At 47.4% G+C, this 21990-nt stretch overlaps 1 protein-coding gene across 1 annotated transcript in view; it reads right to left on the reverse strand.

Annotated features, from left to right (window-relative positions):
• Positions 1–21990, reverse strand: part of LOC309545909 (bromodomain and WD repeat-containing protein 1-like) — a 348182-nt gene that overhangs the window by 10723 nt on the left and 315469 nt on the right. Inside the window, exons 35-37 of the mRNA XM_082245330.1 lie at positions 19910–20026; positions 15981–16133; positions 8865–9028 (exon numbers count right to left, since the gene is read on the reverse strand). Coding sequence (XP_082101456.1) covers positions 8865–9028; positions 15981–16133; positions 19910–20026 — 434 coding nt within the window. The remainder of the gene's footprint in view (positions 1–8864; positions 9029–15980; positions 16134–19909; positions 20027–21990) is intronic.

Here is a 21990-nt window from a genome sequence, read left to right on the forward strand (position 1 = left end):
TCCGGACAGACTGGCATCCATGGTGACAACTGTCCAATATAGGGGAAGACAATTTTCCTTGTTTGAGCGTCGAGGACCGAATCCACCATTATCAGGGACCCCCTGGACACTTGGCTCAGCTGGATCTGGTTGTCCGGGGAATTGGGATCTTTGTTCCTTTTGAGAAGGATTTCCTTCTGGAGGATCCTCGTGTGGAATTGAGCGAAAGGAACCACCTCGAAGGAGGACACTATCAGTCTCAGAACTCTCATACATGTCCAAAGGGATGACCATTTGCTGGACAGCAATAGCTGAATCGCCGTCTGGAGTTTAAGTTTTTCCGGAGGAAGAAATACCCCAGCAGAGTCAAAAGTCAGGCCCAAATAATCCAGTCTCATGGAAGGGACCATGGGCGACTTCTGAAGGTTCAGAATCCACCCGAACTCCTCCAGACTTTACCTCCAAGTTGATCACCAGCGCCGTGGGAGACTCTGCACAGAGAAGCAGATCATCCAGGTAACCCAGGACCAATATCCCCCAGCACCGATATCCCCCAGCTGGCGTAACAGCACCAGGACCGGAGCCAACACCTTTGTGAAGACCCGAGGAGCAGAGGCAAGACCAGAGGGTAACGCCACAAACTGATAGTGATCCTCTCCCATGGCAAAATTCAGAAACCGTTGATGTCCTGCACTGATCGGGATGTGAAGGTAGGCATCTTTGATGTCTAAGGAGGCCAGGAAATCCCCCTGATGTAGGGAAGCCACCACAGTGCGAACAAACTCCATCTTGGATTTTAGAACTCGCACTAAGCAATTTAGTGCCGGGGGGAGGGGGGGGGGGGTGGGTAGGCAAGGGGGGTGCGTGAACGGACAGAGGGGAACCCGGGGGTCCAACCACCAAAACCCGCCAGGGGAGAGGGGGGAACAATTACTCACCATACCTGGAACAGGAGGGCACCATCTCCTGACAGAACCCCTCTCCACCAAAGTGGGGGGGCTGTCAGCCAATAGGAAAGCTACGGCTCGGGCCTAGACCTGGTCGCATGCGACCTGGCAAGACGTTTAACTCGCAGGGCCAGTCCCGAGCGTGGCCGACCTAGTGTGGAGCTGGGGTCTGTGCGTGCTCTCTGGCCGGCCACTGGATCTATATATTCGGCCCGCTGCCCAGATCCGGCTTAGTTGCTTGTAGAACTTACAAAAAAAAAAAAATACGGAGAAAAAAAAATAGAAAAAAACTTTTGCCAGGACCAGAGATCCCAGCAAGGAACTAGGTCCTTACTCCTGACTAGGCATAAAACGGACATCCTATAGCAGAGAGAGAGGGGGAGTATACCTCTTGGGACTGCCCACAGGCATAATTTTTTTCTGCTTAGTGTCCTACTCCTGTAGGGGGCAATGTAACCCTACTGTTATGAAAAACAGAGACTGTATCCGTCAATGAACGATAGAACTGGATTTTTGTAAGCACTTACCGTAAAATCCTTTTCTCTGAAGTTCATCGACAGACGCAGCTCTGCCTAATCATAGACTCATAGGAATGTCCTACAGTAGTAAAAAAACATGAGGGGTGGGAACAAGACAGGAACAAAAAACAATGTCCCAATGGCCAAACGTAGCAAACCAGGTAAAACAGCTCAACCAGGAACAACTGGAGCTCCCCCGAAAACAATGAACCCCCAAAGATAAACAAAAAAAAGGGGTTCCCTCAAATTGCAGCCTGCAAAACCTTGCGGCCAAAAGAAGCATCTGCGGAAGCCAACACATCTACCTTGTAGAATTTAGTGAACGTATGCACAGACGACCAACTTGCCAACTTACAAACTTGTAGCACCGACGCCTGATGGCGAAAAGCCCAAGAGGCACTCAGCGCTCTAATAGAGTGCGCCTTCACTGGAAAAGGAGGAACCTGACCCTTCAGTGAATAGGCCTGTACCACCGTTTGTCTGATCCATCTGGAAATGGTTGCAGCAGACACAGCCAGTCTCTTACGAGGTCCATCCGTAAGGGCGTCCAATTTTCGGAAGGACACAGTGGTCTCTAAATAAAACCTGATAGCCCAAACCAAATCCAAAGAATAAAGGCCTACTCCTTAGGATGCTGAAGTTTTTGAGAAAACGGAAGGCAGTACAATGTCTTCATTTAAATGAAAATCAGAAACCACTTTAGGAAGGAACGACTGATTAGGTTGAAGTACCACCTTATCTCTGCGTACCACCAGATAAGGTGAGTGGCAAGACAACGCCGCCAATTCAGATACTCTGCGGGGAGAAGTGATCATTACCAAGAAGGCAACCTTCTGAGACAAAGAAAGCAGCGAAATCGCCCGAATTTTTTTCAAAAGGAGGCTTTTGAAGAACAGACAGCACCAAATTGAGAATCCATGGCGGTAACGGGGATCGCTTCGGAGGCGCCAAATGGCACACACCTTGGAGGAACGTCCGGGTGAGGACGTGCATGGCTAATGGGCATTGAAAATATATGGCCAAAGCTGAAACTTGGCTTTTGTTAGTACCCAAGGCCAACCGCTGTTCAACTCCTTTCTGTAGAAAGGCCAAAACCCTGGCGACAGAAAACAAGCGAGGGTGCACCTTCAGTGATTCCCACCACGATATGTACGATTTCCACGTGCAATGATAGATTTTTTTGGAAGTCAACTTCCTAGCCTTCAAGAAAGTGGGAATTACAGATTCAGAGAAACCCCCATCTCTCAAAACCTGACTTTCAATGGCCATGCCGTTAAAGCCAGCGACTGTAAAGCAGGATGGAAGATCGAACCTTGAGACAACACATTTTCCCTGAGAGGAAGTCTCCAAGGGTTCCCTGTGGCCATTCTTAACACGTCTGCGTACCAAGCCCGACGAGGCCAGTCTGGAGCCACCAGAATGACCGGAATGTTTTTCACCTCTATCCTGCACAGAAGTCGCGGCAGAAGTTTCAATGGAGGAAATGCATAAATCAGCCGATACTGATCCCAAGGAGCCACCAGTGCGTCTGTAGCATCGGCCAGAGAATCACGAGACCTGGCTATGAATCTCTGCACCTTCTTGTTGAGACGAGAGGCAAACAGATCGACCTCGGGGGTCCCCCTCCGAACACACAGTATGTGAAACACCTCCGGGTGTAGGGACCACTCCCCTTGATCCAACACCTGACTACTCAGGTAATCCGCCTGCCAGTTCTCCACACCTGGGATGTGTACAGCAGAGAGGGCTGAAACAAACCTTTCTGCCCAAGTCAGAATCTCGGCCACCTCCTTGGCCGCCAGAACACTCCTGGTGCCCCCCTGGTGATTGATGTAGGCCACCGCCGTGGCGTTATCTGATTGAACCCTAACCGGACAATCGCGGAAGCGAGTCGTCCAATGACTCAGACAAAGATTGATCACTCTGAGTTCCAAAACATTGATCGGTCAGGCTGGCATTCGTTACTACCGTCCAAAACAACAGAAGGAAGGACTTGCCTTGGCATAATGCTAGAGACTGCATCCACCACAACAGAGCAGACTTGGTGTTGTGGCTCAACCGAATCAAGGAGTCCAAGGACTTCGGATCCTTGTTCCACTTTACCAGAATCTCCCTCTGCAAGGGTATTGTATGAAACTGAGCAAACGGAACCGCTTTGACGGTTTACACCATCAGACCCAAAGCTTGCATGCAAACTCTCAGGGAAGACAACTTGTTGTCATACAATGACTGAATCGTCCCCTGCAAATTTTGCAGCTTGTTCTAACACAGAAGCCAGAACCTTGTTAACACCCTGGGAGCGCAGGCGAGACCAAAGGGTAATGCCACAAATTGATAATGCTGCTCCGCTACCGCAAAGCAAAGAAACCGTTGGTGTCCAGCGTAGATAGGGATTTGTAGATATGCACCCTTGATATCTATGGAGGCCAAGAAATCTCCCTGATGTAGTAGTACCATACGGATGGACTCCATCCGGAATCTCTGTACTCACACAAAGCGGTTCAGAGCCTTGAGATCTAGGATGCAGCCTAGCTTGCCTACTTTCCTGGGCACAGTGAACAGATTTGAATAAAACCCTCTAAAGCGTTCCCGAGCTAGAACCGACACAATCACCCCTTGCAATAGCAAATTGTGTTGCCCCTCGGAAGTCCCCTAACCTGGCTGGAGACAAGTGAAGATTGGACGGGAAGAACCTGCCACATGGAAAAGACGGGAATTCAATTTTGTATCCGAAATGGATCAATTCATTAACCCATTTGTCCTGGATCAAGGAAGTCCAAGGTTCCTGAAAGAATCGAAGCCGTCCCTCCACCCCAGACTCGGGTGAGGGCGCCCCTTCTTGCAGACAAGGGGGCTTGTCTGCAGGTCCGGATTTTCCACCCACAGAGAGGCTCCAAATAGCTTCTCCCCTGTAAAAGGGAGATCAGCAACAGCTTTTTTAGAAGTCTGGTCAGCCGACCAGCATTTCAGCCATATCATGCGCCTAAAAGCAATCCCCACTGCTGACGTCCTGGCCATCAATAAGGCCAAGTCCAGGGACATATCACACAAACACCAGGGCTTGGACCAACTGGTCTAACAGCTCCAGAACTGCAGGGGGAAGCTGTGTCGTTTCCAAGTTAGTCTTCAGTAACTTCACCCATTCATGTTATGAGAACGTTCACAAAATTAGCTTTTAACATGTGATGTGTTGCCACATGTACATGACAGGATAAGGATACCACCAGTCTATCCATGGGATCTGAAAAGGTCGGCGACGCTTCCACTGGCACCCGAGTCGCTTTTTTTCAATCTGGCCACCAGGGAATCCACTTTCGGTGGGACAGCCCACCTGTTAGCTACCGCCTCTGCAAAGGGATAACGGGGTGCAAAATGGTTAGGTACCACCAGCATGTGCTTAATGAGTCGTCATTGTTCATCCACAATAGAGTGAAACAAGTCAGAACAAGGAAATATTTTAGCCGATTTGCGAAATTTGCGGGAGCTAAAAGACACCTGCGTACCTGACGCTGTGGGTTAATCAGCCATTTTAAGAGTTTTCCATACAGAAACTATCAAATTTTCCAAAAATGCACGTTCTCGTGCGACAGGTCCCTTTTACAGTCAGAATGCGAAGACACAGACCCCCTCCGGGCAGTCTGCTTCATGCGGCGACCATATCTGTGTCAGAATCGGAAGATCCTGCAGATGGAGGTGAGGGCGGGGGACGTTTGCGGCTAGCAGCACCAGAACAAACAGACTCCACTTTTGACATCAGGCATCGCAGAAAAACTGCAATCTCTGGCTGCAACTGCAAGCCGGAGGGTCCCGCAGTCATTTCCAGGAGGTCTGCAGGAGAGATTTTATCCTGGGATTCCATTTGCAAAGAAAAAATTTTTTTGGGCAATGTTCCTTTAAGACCGCGGAAAAATTGCGGTCCCCCTGTTATTGCTGCAGACTCCCAAACCCTGATCAATATAACAATATAGCAGAGCAGGAGAGGAAAAGCCTACAGGGGGGCCCCTAGAATGTTACCAGAGCCCAGAGAAAACGTGCAGTTCCGATCAGTGTCAAAACGAAAAGTAACACTGAAAGTGCAAGGAAGAAAAAGAAGCTTTGACTCATTCATAGAAAAAAAACAAAACGTGTTGCATGCCAGTCCTGCCCCTGGACCACAAGAAAATGGCCGCTATACATTACCAATGGGGAATCCTAGAAAATGGCTGCCCATACAAACTAATAGGAATACATAGGTCGTAAACCACAGCAAAATGGCAGCACCCAACTGCACGCCATGTGGTCTCCAGGACCCACAAAAGGGGTCCCAGAACAAAATGCAGCTAAGGGTCCCCATTCAGGGACCCACCCAGTACGATCCATCCCTCTCAAAAAAGCGGCAAAACGGACGCATTATAACCCCCCCAAGGTGAAACCTACTAGGGGAGGGAGAAAAAAGGGTACACCAGATTATTCCTCTGGGGTGCCAGGGAACCGAGGGAGCCCCTAAGGTCCAACCATTCCAGAGAGGGGCCCACTCCTGCCCCACGACCTCCAGGGGTTGTTGGGGGGACAGTTTACTCACCATACCACGGTATAAGGTGCGCGCCACTCCGAAACAGATCACCTCCCACCCTGGAAGGGGGTGCTGTTAGCCAAGGGGAAGCTGCGATTCAGGGCGTTCCAGGTCATTTGCGTCCCGGCGAGATGATCCACTCGCAGGCTCGTCCCCATCCACTGTCGTGGCGAGGCCTAGCTCTGTACTATAACCTGCTCACGCTCACTTATGGAGCTAGATTATCCAGTGCGAATACCAGCCGGCTATTGCTTGTAGTTCCTGTGGATCTTGGTCCTCAGGAACTGACTAAAGTCCCAGCAGGGAGCTAGGTCCCATCACTGATACTAGGCAGAACAAACTGTTAGAGAATAGCAGAGCCTGAGTGGTTATGCTTACTGGGACAAAACCCATGGGTGTGGACAAGTTTTTTTTTTTTTTCGCCTAGGGCCTATCCCTAGAAGGAGAAGCATAACCCTATGAGTCTATGATTAAGCAGAGCTGCATCTGTCGAACGATAGAGAAATAGGTTTTCCGGAATATCAGCCACAGCAGTGGCTCCAGACTGAAGTATACGAATGACAGGGTTCCCTCAGGGAATATTTTAAATGCTAATGTGTTTGGCTTTGCTAGAATAATTTGCATTGTATACAACTGTCAGTCCCATCTCGATCCAGTGATGTGCAGTGGCTCTCCCAGGTCTCTCTCTCCTCATTGGCTCACACATCAGTGGGAGCATTGGGCTGCTGTCAATCACAGCCAGTGAGCCTATGAGGAGAGAGCGGGGTGGGGCGCTCTGTGTGTTATTGGGCAATGTCCATTCACAGGAGAACAGTTTGGGAGCGAGCCAGCTCGAATGCCCCCGTAGCAAGAGGAATGTTACTGGGGGCACTCAGAGGGGGGGGCGGGGCCCCCCAAAAATAACAAGTTTGGGTCTGCTCTGTGCAAAGCTATTGCACAGAGCAGTTAAGTATAACATGTTTGTTATTTGAAATAAAATCAGAATCTTTACAATTACTTTAAACCACTAGATCAGTTTGACAGCCAGGCAAATAGAATTTTCAGAAGTAGTGACAGTAGTAGAACTCTCTCAGCATAGGTATCCTTTAGGCTATGCAAAGTGGAAAAGGTGAGGGGGGAGTGAGAGTTGATATCGTTAAAGTAAATCAAAATCCAAAACCTGCTTTTGTTTTGTATAGAGCAGGGAATTGTTTAAGCCCTTGGAGCCGGCGACTGCTGGCCCTTTAAGGGGTTTAGAATGCCGGGAGCCGGGGCAGGGTTTATGGTCATGTGACCACTGTGATTTGCTGTCATACGATCGGAAAGTTCCTGATCGTAACCAGCGAACGGGAGCTTTCCGTTAGCCGCCGGTAACTGTGCCGGGAGCGCGCTTTCGGCACAGCTCTATTGCATGCAAATATGCGGCTGCTCGGCGCCAAGGCCCGGCTGCCGAGAGGCCGTATATTTGCGTGTGCTCAGTGCCAAGAGGTTAAAGCCCTGATAAGCTTTTTTGCAGTCTTGTTTCACTGGGGAGATTTTCTTTCACTTGATTCAAGACACAACAGGTGAGAGTCGATCTCTCCAAAACTAACTGAAATCCTCTCAGAGAGCTGCAACCAGAACAATTGTGCCCTTCAGGGGACTTCCCCACTATTCCTGTTCCCCCACTTTTCAGCCCCAGTAACAATGACAACCGGGACAAATAGAGGGTAAACTCACCATGGGAGATACAGACTGCAAAAAAAAAAAAAAAAAAGGAGGTTTAAGCCTTCCCCACTATTACTTGATTTACTAAAACTGGAGAGTGCAAAAATCTGGTGCAGCTCTGCATGGTATCCAATCAGATTTTAACTTCAACTTGTTTGATTAGGCTTTGGAAAAAAAAAAACCTTGAAGCTGATTGGTTACAACGCACAGCTAAACCAAATGTTTGCACTCTCCAGTTTTAACCACATTACCCCCGGAAGGATTTCCCCCCTTTCTGACCAGGCCCTATTCGGCACCGTTATTTTAACGGACAATTGCGCAATCGTGCAACGCTGTACCAAAACAAAATTTACATCCTTTTTTCCCCACAAATAGAGCTTTCTTTTGGTGGTATTTGATCAACTGTGTGATTTTTTTTTCTGCGCTATAAACAAAAAGATAGCGACAATTTTGGAAAAAAACACAATATTTTTCACATTCTGCTATATGGCAAAAAATCTAAATTTAACATTTTAGACTTATTTGTTTTCTGCTACATATTTTTGGTAAAAAAAATTGCAATATGCGTATTTTGATTGGTTTGTACAAAAGTTATTGCATCTACTTTTTTTACTAGTAATGGTGGCGATCTGCGATTTTTTGCAAGACTGCGACATTGCGGCGACAGATCGGACCCCTGACATTTTTGGGGGGACCAGTGACATTACTACAGTAATCAGTGCTATACATATGCACTGTTACTGTAATAAGGACACTGGCAGGGAAGGGGTTAATACTGGGGGTGATCAAGAGGTTAAATGTATGCCTAATGCTTACTGACTTGTGGGGGGTTCTGTGACAAGCACAGAGATCACATTTTTAGCATAGCTGAAACTACTGATCTGCCCCTGCCTGTCAGTGAGAAGATCCGCCTGCTTTGTATACATAAGCAGGCGGGTCTTCTCTCCGTTTCCCGGACAATCGTGGGAGGAAGGCGGTAATCGCCGCCTCTCCTCCCGCGGCACGACTCCTGATGTATCTAAACACAGCGGGAGCGCGCCGCCGAAACCCCTTCCCCTCCAGTCACGTAGTACTACGTGACTGGACCCAGGGGAGCCGCACTGCCACAGTAATATTACTGTGGGCAGTCGGCAAGTGGTTAATAAATCATTCCCTTTAGGTACCCAGAATATCACAACTTACCTGACTGAATTTCTGGTACATTGCCCTTCCTTGGATCCAGCTCTCTTCATGTTGCCAGATTCTCCAGATCTGTTTTTTGACCTTTGAGCATTTTTATAATCTGACAAAATAACCTTCAACTTCTCTTCGACAAGTGCAGAAAGCCTTAATACCATACTGTAGATCTAAATGAAGAAAATAGAACATTTTCAGATACTTTTAAAGCATTGGAGTCAGATAGGAAGACCTAAATCATGCACTAAAACTGTAAAGGCATCCATAGACACAAGGAACTATACTTCAATTGCTAAATGGTACACTTATACAGTATGTTTGTATATAGTTGTGTGTCCACTACCTCTCTCATCTCTACATATGATCTTGTTACAGATAATGGACTAAGTATGTTCAAGTAGGCCTACTCAAAAATGTGGCTGGATCCTAAAGACAAGGAAAGCACTGATAAAAACCAACTCCTTTTTTTTAGTTTTTTTTACAAAACACAAAAATTGATTAAAGCACCCTTTAACTGTGACACTAGATTGCTTTAAAGGCAAATTCACCTTTTGAAACATGTTTTTGTAAATCTTCCCCGAAGAGGCTTTTCTAGCCTTGATCAAAGTGGGAATGACCTCAGGGGAGAGACCCCTATCCTTCAGGACCTGGCTTTCAACAGCCAGGCCGTTAAAGCCAGCGACTGTAAAGCAGGATGGAATATCGGCCCTTGAGACAGGAGATCTTCTCGAAGTGGCAGACGCCACGGAGCGTCGACCGCCAGATTTACGAGGTCTGCGTACCAAGACCGGCGAGGCCAGTCCGGCGCCACCAGAATCACTGTGTGCGGTTCCGAGGCTAACCTGCGAAGAAGCCTGGACAGCAGTTGAATCGGTGGAAAGGCATACATCAGACGATACTGATGCCAGGGCGCCACTAACGCGTCTGAGGCGTCTGCCCGAGGATCGCGCGTCCGTGCCACGAACCTTTCCACCTTGTTGTTCAGACGAGACGCGAACAGGTCCACATCCGGGGAACCCCACTTCGCGCACAACATCTGGAAGACATCCGGGTGAAGGGACCATTCTCCCTGGTCCAGGGTCTGGCGACTCAGATAATCCGCCTGCCAGTTCTCCACCCCCGGAATGTGAACTGCCGTTATCGCCGGGACGTGCGTCTCGGCCCAAGACAGAATGTCGGCTACTTCCCGAGCCGATCGGGCACTCCTGGTGCCCCCTTGGTGGTTGATGTAGGCCACCGCGGTGGCATTGTCCGTCTGAACCCGAACTGGACGGCCCCGAAGCCGGTCCGTCCATCTCAGAAGGCAAAGCTTTATCGCTCTCAATTCCAGAATGTTGATCGGAAGGGAGGACTCCTCCTCCGACCAAGTTCCCTGGGCGGACAGAACGCCCAGAACACCACCCCAGCCCGACAGGCTGGCATCCGTGATGAGTACCGTCCAAATAATGGTTGAAAAGACTTGCCCCCCGACACCGCCGGGGACTGGAGCCACCACAGAAGATCCCTCCTGGTGTCGTGGCTCAACGAGATCCGCAGATCCAGGGATTGCGGCCGCCCGTCCCACTCGGCCAGAATCTCCGCTTGGAGACCCTGCGTGTGAGACTGGGCAAAAGGGATCGCCTCGAAAGACGAGACCATTAAACCTAGACATCTCATGCATGTCCGGAGAGACGAGTGCCGGTTGTCCCTGAGGGACCTGACCTCGTCCTGAAGAGTCCGAAGCTTGTCCTCCGGCAGGAAGACCTTCGCTTGGACAGAGTCCAGAATCATTCCCAGGTAGGGAAGCCCAACCGAAGGACACAGAGTCGACTTCGGAATGTTTATGGTCCAACCGAACTCCTGCAGAGTCCGCATCGTGGTGGACAGGTCGGTCACCAGGCTCTGACTGGCGTTTGACCTTATCAGGATATCGTCCAGATACTCCCAAGACAGCAATGCCCTGTGCACGCAACAGGGCCAGAACAGGCGCCAGCACTTTGGTAAAAACCCGCGGAGCCGAAGCGAGACCGAAAGGTAACGCCACGAATTGGTAGTGATCCTCCGCAATGGCGAATCGAAGGTACCTCTGGTGACCCTCGAAAATGGGGATGTGTAGGTACGCATCCTTCAGATCGATGGAGGCCATGAATTCCCCCGGACTCAGGGCAGCCACCACTGAGCGCAGGGATTCCATGCGAAACTTGCGAACCCGCACAAAGCGGTTCAGAGCTTTCAAGTCCAGAATCGGACGCACTTTGCCCTCCTTTCTGGGCACAGTGAGCAGATTGGAGTAAAACCCCCGAAATCTGTCCAGATGAGGCACCGGGACCACCACCCCCTGGGCTCGCAGGTCCCGCACCGCTAGGTGCAAATCCTGCAAGCGCTCCGGAGACAGCTGAAGATTTGAGGGAAAAAAATCTGCCCGCCGGCCGAGAGAGAAATTCGATCTTGTAACCAGATCGAACGATTTCCTGAACCCATCTGTCCCGAATGTGGGCCAGCCAAGGTTGTAGGAAACCGCGCAGACGTCCCCCCACCCCAGAAACGGGTGAGGGCGCCCCTTCAGGCGGAAGTGGTATGGGAAGTTGAACCGGACTGGCCGGACTTCTGCTTCCCCGCCCACGGCTTCTTCTGGGAGCCTTGGCCTTTGAAGGGCCTGCCCTTGGACTGCGACCGAAAGGCACGAAAGGACCCCTGAGAGGGCCTAGACGAGGAATTCCGCTTTCCACGGAAAGACTTATGCTTGTAAGACTGGGGCAGGAGAGTACTCTTGCCCCCCGTAACCCCTTTTATCAGGGTATCCAAAGCCTCGCCAAAAAGGCGAGACCCCGCGTAGGGAAAATCCGCCAGCGTCTTGCGAGAAGATTGGTTGACCGACCAATTCTTCAGCCAAATCAGACGACGATTCAGTATCGCCACGCAGGACAGGCGCGCAGCCAAGGGAGCTAAATTCAAGTCGGCATCGCACAAGTACATGACACCCTGATGGATCTGGTCCACCATAGCCAACGTGGTAGGTGAAGTGGAATCAGCCGCCAAGGTGCGCCTGAGCATCTTGGTCCAATCAGCAACAGCCTGTGCTGCCATAATGGAAGCAAAAATAGGCTTCAGCATAGAACCAGCCACCATATAGGCATGACGGGCAAGAGACTCTATTCTATCCGTAGGGTCCCGGAAAACCGGGGTATCCTCAGAAGGCACCGCAGTAGCTTTGGTCAAAACGGCTACTGCGGATCCACCGGAGGCGCCACACACCAACGCTCGTCGTTGGCAGGTGCAAACAGATAAAGCAATTTAAACTTATTTGGCACAGTAAAGGGCTTCTTTAAATTGCGCCACTGTTCATTAACCGTATGGTGAAATTCAGCAGGGCAGGGAAAAACCTGCGCTGATTTGCGAGTCCTCTGTGTCCCAAAGGAAGACATCCTAGCAGGAGGAGTAGGCTCATCCTCCAGGTGCAAGGTGTCCTTTATGGAAGCAATCCGCTCATTCATGAGTGCAAGCTCTTCAGGCGAGCCAGGGGGAAAAACATCAACCCCCTCCACCTCAGGGTCCCCCTCAGACCCCACAAGGTCCAAAGATGAGCGGGACCCTGAGAAGGGCACGCCAGCCACAGCAGCCACATCGCCCTCTGAATCAGAGGAAATGGATAACCTGGCCCTTTTTGCGGATCGTTCAGCCAGCAGCATCTGCACCTGAGACACTAAGGAAGCCACTACAGTGGTCAGATCGGCCCCCTCGGGGGGTGCAGCAGCCCCCTGGTCCCCCACCAGGACGGGGGGAAACTTGCTATCCTGAGAATCCATGCCCCAGTACAGAAAAGTATAAAGGTACTGGCCCTTTAATACCACGGCAAGCGCAGCCCACCGCACACTGCTGTATGCACAGACCCCGCAGGGATAGACAATACTGAGCAAGGAATGACAGGACAAGAAGGTAAAAACCTGGAGAGAGCACACCAGACTGCTGCCACCGATCGCTGTTCCCAGAGAAAGAGGAAGTGATGCAATGCTGGCTGACTGATATAGCCTATGGAAGGCTCCAGCAAAATGGCCGCTCGGCCGAGGGAGAAGGCTACAATAAAATGGCGCCGCCATGTGCATGACGAGTACCGCCCGCCAAAATGGCGGCGAATGGCGCCAAAACACGGCGCTGCATAGGGACAGGGCCGGTCACAGTATACAGGCAAATAAAATGGCGGATCGCCGCAGCGACCGCCGCACACACACGTCTGCACACAAACTGCACCCAGAGCATAATAAACAGCAGAGCAGGATGGCCCCCCCTCGCAGCCCACAGGCAGTACAGCCACACAGGGATCGGACAGGGAGCCCGCAGTTACACAGACATGGAGGGTAATACACAGCCACAGACTGACACCCATACAGAAGGTCCCCACACAGAAGGTGATTACCGTACCAGATGGCCTGGGGAGCCGTCTCCAGCGACAAACCGCTATCAGGGCAGGCAGGGAGTGCCGCAGCCAGGACGCTTGTGGACCGCAGTCATGGCGTCCAGTGAGGTAGCCACCTCACAGGCAGCATCCCTGCAGCGAACAGGGATGGGTCGTTCAATGTGCCAGGGTAAAACCTAAGCTGAACGCTCGATGGCAGGCTAGGGATCCATCTGGCTCTCAGCCCTGGGATCCAGGGCGACCACTCCGAGACCCAGCTCCGCATGATGCTTCTTCATCAGAAGATCCCTAAACTAAGGCTGACAAAATAACAGCTAGCAAGGAAAAGAGAAAAATACTTGAAATAAAATCAAATAAAGGGTAGAAGGCTGAGACTGAGCCCCAGCACAGGAAAGCCAGCTACTCCTAAGCTAGGCAAAGTCAAACTGAGTTGGGAATGCTGGTGCAGGGAGGTATTGACTGAGGGGACAGCCCCTAGGGGTGTGTCTATGCTAAAAGCTTTTGTATAAACAATTCTTGTTGCCTAGCTACTCCTACGGAGCAAAGGTCAATACCCATTGGTGAAGACTTGTGAGTGGGCGGCGACTGTCGGAGGACGTAAGAGAAATAATATTTTTCACATTTTTTTATATGAAATTCCCCCCAAAAAAAATGTAAAAATCAAAATTTTTTTAACATTTTAGGCTATTTTAGGCCAAATCGCAATAAGCGTATTTTGATTGCGTTTACTAAGGGAAAGATTTTTGTCATTTTTGTTGTTTTTTTTTTTTAACGAGTAATGGCGGCGATCTGCGATATTTTTTGCGGGACTGCGACATTGCGGCGGAAAGATCGGACCCTTGACTGACATTTTTTACACTTTTGGGGGTACCAGTGACATTACTACAGTAAGTGCTATAAATATGCACTGTTACTGTAAAAATGACACTGGCAGGGAAGGGTTTAACTTTATTAGACATCCAGGGGTTAAGTGTGTCCCTAGGGGCATGCTTCTAACTGTAAAGGGGCATGACTAGTGGTGTAACAGAGACATACGATCCTACATAGCAAAAAAAAAAAAAAATACATAAATAATATTTTTTACATTCTGCCTTTAAACACAGCCAATAAAAAAATTTTAAAAATCTAATTTCGTCATCAATTTAGGCCAATATGTATTCTGCTACGTTTTTAGTAAAAAAAAAAAAAAAAAAAAAAAATCCCAGTAAGTGTATGCTGATTTGTTTGCGCAAAAGTTATAGCATCTACAAACGATGCAATATTTTTATGGACTTTGTTTTTTTTCTAGTAATGGCGGCGCTCAGTTATTTTTAGTGGGACTGTGACATTGTAGCGGAGAAAATCGGACATTGACACTTTTTGGGGACCAGTGACACCAATACAGTGCTAAAAAAAAAAATGTGGTTACTGTACTAATGGCAAAGAAGGGGTTAACAATCAGGAGCGATCAAAGGGTTAAGTGTGTCCCTAGGGGGTGCTTACTAACTGTGGAGGGTTACACTAATTAGGAACATACGATCTCCATCTTGTCCCCTTGCAGAACAGCGATCTGCCTTGTTTACATTGGCAGATCGCCGTTCTGCTTCTCCCAGGGATGATCGCAAGTGGCCATCGGGTCAGCTGGACCTGCTAAATTACTTCCTCGCTAGTCAACCAGGGCTCAATCGCGCCTCCGGTGGCGCCATCTAGTGGCTATTGAATGAAACGACGTACAGGTACGTCATTTTGCACAATAGAGCCACACTGCTGCAGTAAATACACGGCGGTTGGTCGGCAAGTGGTTAATTAAAATTTGCTAGTGGTCTAATTCTACCCTTTCCCCAGACTGACAAGGCTGCTGTTCAAAGGTGCCGCCTGCGCAGATTTATCCAAAGTGCGGGCGCTCTAATAAAGGTGGTGTGTTACTGGCCATATCATCAGGTGAAAACAGTGGGGGGAAAAAAGCCTAAAAAGAGAAAACTAAAGCAGTCACCACATCTAATGATTGGTAAGCTGAAATATATTATAGTAGATTTATTACTGCTTTAAATTAGAATTCCAGGCATTGGCATGTTATACCCAGTTGCATTGGCCCAGCTGGGACCTATTTACCTACACCTGGCTGATGCCCCTGGAATCTTGAAATCACTGAAGTAGACACCACTACTTTAGTGATCATAATTTGCTTCTGGGTCCCGAGCTGAGGGACTGCTCTCCAGGTATTCGAATATCAAAGGTTGGCCCTTCAGAGAATGTTTTGCAATTTTTGAACATTTGGAAAGGGTTCACTGACTGGACAAGGCTAAGAGGTGGGGCAGTGGCTTCATTGCTCTCCACCTCATTTAATCAGAGCAGGCGTTGCATGCAGAGAATGCAAATCAATGTCTGAATGACATCTGAGCTGAGCAGCCAATCACTGGTATTCGCAACGCATCCGGCTGGCTTCAGTATTGGCACCTAAAAGCAAGCGAAGATCACTGAAGTAAGCAATGTCTAGCTTCCAGGGGGATCAGACAGCAATGGTCCAAGCTGGACCAATGTAACTTTGTATAACATACTGGTGAATGGAATTATTCTTTAAGGTGAAATCTGTGTAACTGTAGCTTATTTAGGTGAAGCTAACCTAAAAGGTTGTCTAACAAAACTGGAAACCTTCATTTAATGTGCTTTGAGCAAATCAAGTAAAAATTTATTAAACACAAAAAAAGCTTGTGGAAGCCAAAGAAAAATGTTAAATCTGCAGCTCTCACCCTAGATCGCTTGTTGGGTGTGTAACACCTGGCATTGTTGAAGACCAATCTCATGTCTTTACATAACTCCAATGGACTGCTGTAATTCCCGGCTGCCAGTTTTTCCTTTATGGTCCCAAAATCCATAGGGGTCTTTACCACATCTTGGTAATCCTACAGAGAGAAAGCATATTATTTCTCAGCATTTTTTTTTTTAGTTTTGTAAAGCGTGAGGAAGAATTAGACTTATTCAGGTTATAACTATAGCATGCGCCTGCTGAAATTTCCTCTTATTTCCTGTTCCAGAGGACAGGTCATTAAAACCAGGGTACAAAAAAGGTCAAGTTCACCCTCTTACACATTTTTCCCCAAAACAAAAATAAGATTTCTGCAACCAGCATAAAATCCTTTTCTTGGACTGCATTAGGGACAAAGGTCTTTATCCTTCGGGTTACACTGCTACCTACAGGAGGAATGAACACTGGCACTGATTTTGTAGCAAGCCAACCAAGAGCATGATTATAAACACAGAGGGATGGGACCTCTGGAGCCTGTGTCCCTCAAACTCCAGGAGAAGAATTTACCACCAGTGCTGAGTGATAGAAGAACATTTTTACTGTTTGAAGTTGAAGGTTGAAATGACCTTAGGCAGGAAGAAGTCCTGGGCCTCAACACCACCTTGTCCCTGTGCAAATCCAGAAAGCATTGTGTAGGCAAAGGCTGTAGAGGTGTCTCTAATGGGTTCAAACGGTGGATTCTATAAAGACAGAGGACCAGATTCTTGGAGTCACAAGGGAACAGATGGGAGAAACTATATGTGAGACCCCCTGCATGAAGATCTACGTCTAATGACAGATCTTGCATGAAGTAAACTTCCTAGCTTTGAGCATTGTAGGAATCACCGACTTAGATGTCCCTGTTCCTCAGAACCTGGGCTGGAACAACCAACTGTTAAAAGGCAGTGAGCATGCAGCAGGATGCTGACGATCTGGCAGTTGCCACAAAGCATATGTCAGGAATCTTACCAGGTCTGCCTGGGCCAGTCCAGAGCAATGGAAAGCCCTCCATTTCGACCCTATGAAGCAGACAAAGAATACGTTTGTGGAACTGTATGAATCATGGTGCTCGATTTCACAGAGCCGCCACAGCACAACTGTAATCCCAGGAGGATTGCTGTACCTGGAGAAAAACCTCTCCAGTTTGTTGTTGAACCCAGGTTCAGGAGCTGCCGGCTGTGGGAAACCGCCTGCCACCTGTCTACACCTGAATTGCACACTGCTGACAAGACTGGAACAAAGATCTGCACAGCAAAGGATCCCACCTACCTCACTTGCAAAGCAAGACTTCCGGTTCTTCTACGATGATTGATTCAGTTAGACATGGCGCGTACACCAGATGACCCTCCAAGCAGGATGGTCCAACAGTGCAGGGACAGAAAAATTGGCTATGCTGATAAGGAGACAAAACTACTCCAACGACCAAGTCATCTATACCAATAAGGTGCCTAGCAAGCCTCCCCAGCCCACAGACTGCCATTCATGACAAGAAACCCTAAAAAAGTAGGAAAGAGGCAAGAATTATCATGACTCAGAGTCCGAATCCTGTGATACTAAGACAGGGATACATTGGGGCAATGCGACAAACAAATAGGTCTTTCCAGAGGCTGGATTGTCCAACCACAATAGAATGTTGCACTGCAGAGGTCGTTGTAAAAGTCGGCACAGCTTTAAAAATATTTTAAGCCAGGGACTCATGAAAAAAACAAATCAGACACCTCTTGAACCAAACAGTTCTCTTGTAGAAGCAACACTTGGGCCTGGTCTGTATCCAGGACTAGACCCAGAAACTCCTCGTTGAGTCTGTCCCTGAGAGGATTTATGAAGGACTAGGGCTCCATGCACATTGGGCTTAAAAAAGACGACAGTTCTGGCAGAAAAAAAAACGCTCATATAGAGCCGTTTTTGTACAAAGTTTAGACGAGTTTTGTGTTTTTTTTCTGCCAGAAAACTCCAATCAGAAATGCAAACCAGAAGGGTTTTTTTCTCCTGCCGCTAAACGTTGAGCTCAAAATATACCTGTAATCACCCTAATGTGCATGGACACACAGGATAACATTGAGCTGCTTCTACAGGCAAAACACAAAACTCCTGTAGTAGCAGTGGTTTTTAAGCCAGTGTGCATGGAGCCTAAGCTCCATCCATACTGCTGTAAAGTCTGGACAATCAAAGCCACATTTGTCCAACAGATCCTGCGCCATTTCCTCAACAGGAGCTTTTGTAAGTATCCCACAATAAGGATACCATGAGAAAGTAGTGGAGCGTGTACTGGGGCCAGCACCTTGGAGAAAAAAAGAGGTTCAGACTGGAGGTTGAAGGGCAGGGCCATGAACCAGTAGTTTAGTGGAGTGCCTGTCGTTTATGCTAAATGGGAGATTGGTACCTGTCAAAACTAGGCACCTGCTCCTGACTCTCCCCCCCCCCCCCCCCCACAAAAAAAAATGGCATGCCAAATGTGGCATGTAAGGGGGTGAGAAGTCCTTAAAGAGGAACTTCCACTTTTGGGTAGAACTCTGCTTTAAGGGCTCCATAGCATAGTAATGGTGAGGCGCAGGAAAGATATGGACATGTAGGCATCTTTTGATGTCCACAGGACACAGAAGGTCTTCTGGGTGAAAGGAGGCTATGATAGATTTGTTAGATTCGGTTTGGATTTTCAGGACAGAGCTTTGAGATCCAGAATAGGCATAAGTTGCCTTGGGACTGGGAAACAGTGAACAGATTGGAGTAAAAACCCAGATATTGTTCTGCCACAGGAACAGAGACAATAATATCTTGATCCAATAGATCCAACAGTGTTAAACAGAAATCCGTGTGGTGAACCTGAGGAGAGGGCAGGGGGTGAAACACCAGTTTGTTGCCAAATCAAAGTAAACACTGCTCCCAGTTGCACACATTCTCCTTGCAGTTCTGGATCTAAATGCCAAATGAGTTAATTACATTTTGCTGCAAAACTAGGGAATAATAGCATTCAACAACCTATGCAAATTAGGGCGGCACAGTGGTGTAGTGGTTAGCACTTTCAACTAGCAGCAAGAGGGTCGCTGGTTCGAATCCCAACCACGACACTACCTGCCTGGAGTTTGCATGTTCTCCCTGTGCCTGCGTGGGTTTCCTCCAGGTACTCCAGTTTCCTCCCACACTCCAAAGACATGCTGGTAGGTTAATTGGATCCTGTATAAAAAAAAACAATTGGCCCTACTGTGTATGTATGTGAGTTAGGGACCTTAGATTGTAAGCTCCTTGAGGGCAGGGACTGATGTGAATGTACAATGTATATGTAAAGCACTGCGTAAATTGACAGCGCTGTACAAGTACCTGAAATAAATAAATTAGGGAGTCCATAATGCTAAGCCCTGGTAAGCTCCCCATAGGGAACCCAGTGCCCAAAGGTCACTTCCAGGATACCACGGCAATGTCCTGTCAGGTTCATTTATGGTACTCCAAAAGTCAGGCTAATGGCAAACACATCAAATAGCTGCAATCAAATAGACAAATCTCTAGCAGTATTGTAAAGAGTCTTAATTCAAGCTAAAAGATGTCACTCCTATTAGGACACTATCAAAAAATTGAGGAGCAGTTAACCTGGGCCGGCCTACAGTTTGTTTGCGCCAGTGTCCAATCCTTTTGTAGGAAGCAGTCAAATACAAAGTTTACAGACTTTGTATGAATCTAAATGGACTAAGAACATATCCTTAGATTGTTATGATGCTCAAAGATAAACAGTTGTCAGCAACTGTATAACTACAGTATCCCAGTGTTTCTAAAACATTCCTGAAGCAGCAAACTAACAATGAGATAACTTCTATACAATCCTACTAAAATCATAGGCCCTAATTATTTTATAATTTACATATCCAAGCTTGCTTATTTAAAGCATCTGATCACACTTACAGGGTACTGCTCCAGGTCTACAGGCTCTCTGAATGGTTCAGAATCTTCACATACTATAATGAATTCAACCAGGTCCATGCAGCGCCTCTTCCAGCTATTCACGGTTTTTAATCTCTGCTGCAAAAATTTTAATGGGGAGTAATTAAAAGCCAATTTGTAACGTGAGAATAAAAAAAAAAATAAATAAATAAATAAATATGTTTAAAAAAAGGATTCCCGTTAAAAAAACCACGAGATTTCTCTTCATTTCTATAGGTAAGTGATGCTTAAAAAAAACAAAACAACAAACATGACTATACTTACTTGCTCTGGTATTGCACAGAGCAGCCGTAAAGCTCCTCTTTCCGGGTCCCCCGTCGGCAATCCTGGCCATTCCCCTCTGTCCAGCGCCACCATGGGAAGCCGCTTCCCAAGGGGACACTCGTGCATGGTCGCGTCCGAGACCTGCTACTGCTTCGATTGAAACAGACAGCGGGACTTGGCCCTGCTCCCGGCTTTGATTGACAGCACTGGGAGCCAATGGCTCCCAATGTCCCAGCAAAGTCAAGGAGACCGGTAAGTGAGGGAAGAGAAAAGCTGCAGACATGCATAGTGCTGGATTTGAATGAGGCAATTAAAAAGGGGGCAAGGGGAGATGCTGACACCTAAACATTTTTTACCCTAATGCAAGGAATGCATTAACCTATTGGTGGAACATGTAACATGAGTGGGGGATCCTCTCCCCCCCACCCGCTGTCTATTTAAATGGCTCCGCCCACACAAGCACATCATTCATTCAGTTTCCTATGAATGAATGAACGAACTACAACCACCTTCAGCCATTGCAGCTGACGGCTTGTAGTTCCCAATAAACTGAGGGTGCTGGCAAGCACCTTCATAGTGGATTGATTTTTCTCCTCTAAAGTAACTGCCTGCCCATATGAGGTACGGGCAGGCCAGCCATCTTGAGAGTCTGCAGGACCCCTGCATTATGCCCATGATCTGCTGATCACAAGTGCAAGGCTCTGCAGGCTGATAATGAAAAAAGTTTAGTGCGCTACAAAAATGATGTGATGTGCAAATATATCAACATAAATATATGCAAATAATATAAATATTACAAAGGTGCAAAAATCAATTATGGTGACATATATAATCAGTTGCCCACAATCAGGTGCACAGTGAAAAAAAAAAAAAATACGGAATTCCAATCAAATTGTCCACAATCAAGTGTATGGTGACAAAAAATTCCAAAATTCCAATTCAAATTTCTAATGGGTGAGTGTCCAAGTGGTGACAATAATGATGAAGTGATATTGGCAAGGGATGTGACAATTCCCACCACCTTTCCAGATTTACTTCTTACCAAAATTTAATGTATTAAGGGCATGAAAAACGATCAATTTTTGTAGGGCACTAAACTTTTTTCATTATCACTTTCATTACCATTATTGGATCTTTGGTTGCAGCACAAAATATGTCTTACTAGCGCACTCTCTCACTCTTTTTAAAGGCTCTGCAGGCTCCCTAGAAAAAAATGCACATTTTTTTTTTTACCAGCAAAAACATGTGCATGTATTATTTTTTTTATGAAAAGGTGGATTTATCCTTTAACACTTCAAAGGCAGAGCACAGCGTAATAGACTACCTGAGATATCAGAGCAAAAGGGGACAAAAGAGAATAGGTGGCTCTGAATTGTCAATAGGATTAACAGGTATTGTTTTGCATGTATTCAACAGATATAAAAAAAATGTATTCAATGATATACAGTGCCTTGCGAAAGTATTCGGCCCCCTTGAACTTTGCAACCTTTTGCCACATTTCAGGCTTCAAACAAATATATAAAACTGTATTTTTTTGTGAACAATCAACAACAAGTGGGACACAATCATGAAGTGGAACGAAATTTATTGGTTATTTCAAACTTTGTTAACAAATAAAAAACTGAAAATTAGGCGTGCAAAATTATTCAGCCCCTTTACTTTCAGTGCAGCAAACTCTCTCCAGAAGTTCAGTGAGGATCTCTGAATGATCCAATGTTGACCTAAATGACTAATGATGATAAATAGAATCCACCTGTGTGTAATCAAGTCTCCGTATA

This window comes from Pelophylax lessonae, assembly GCF_965119305.1.
Source record: "Pelophylax lessonae genome assembly, chromosome: 2".
Classification (NCBI taxonomy): Eukaryota; Metazoa; Chordata; class Amphibia; order Anura; family Ranidae; genus Pelophylax; species Pelophylax lessonae.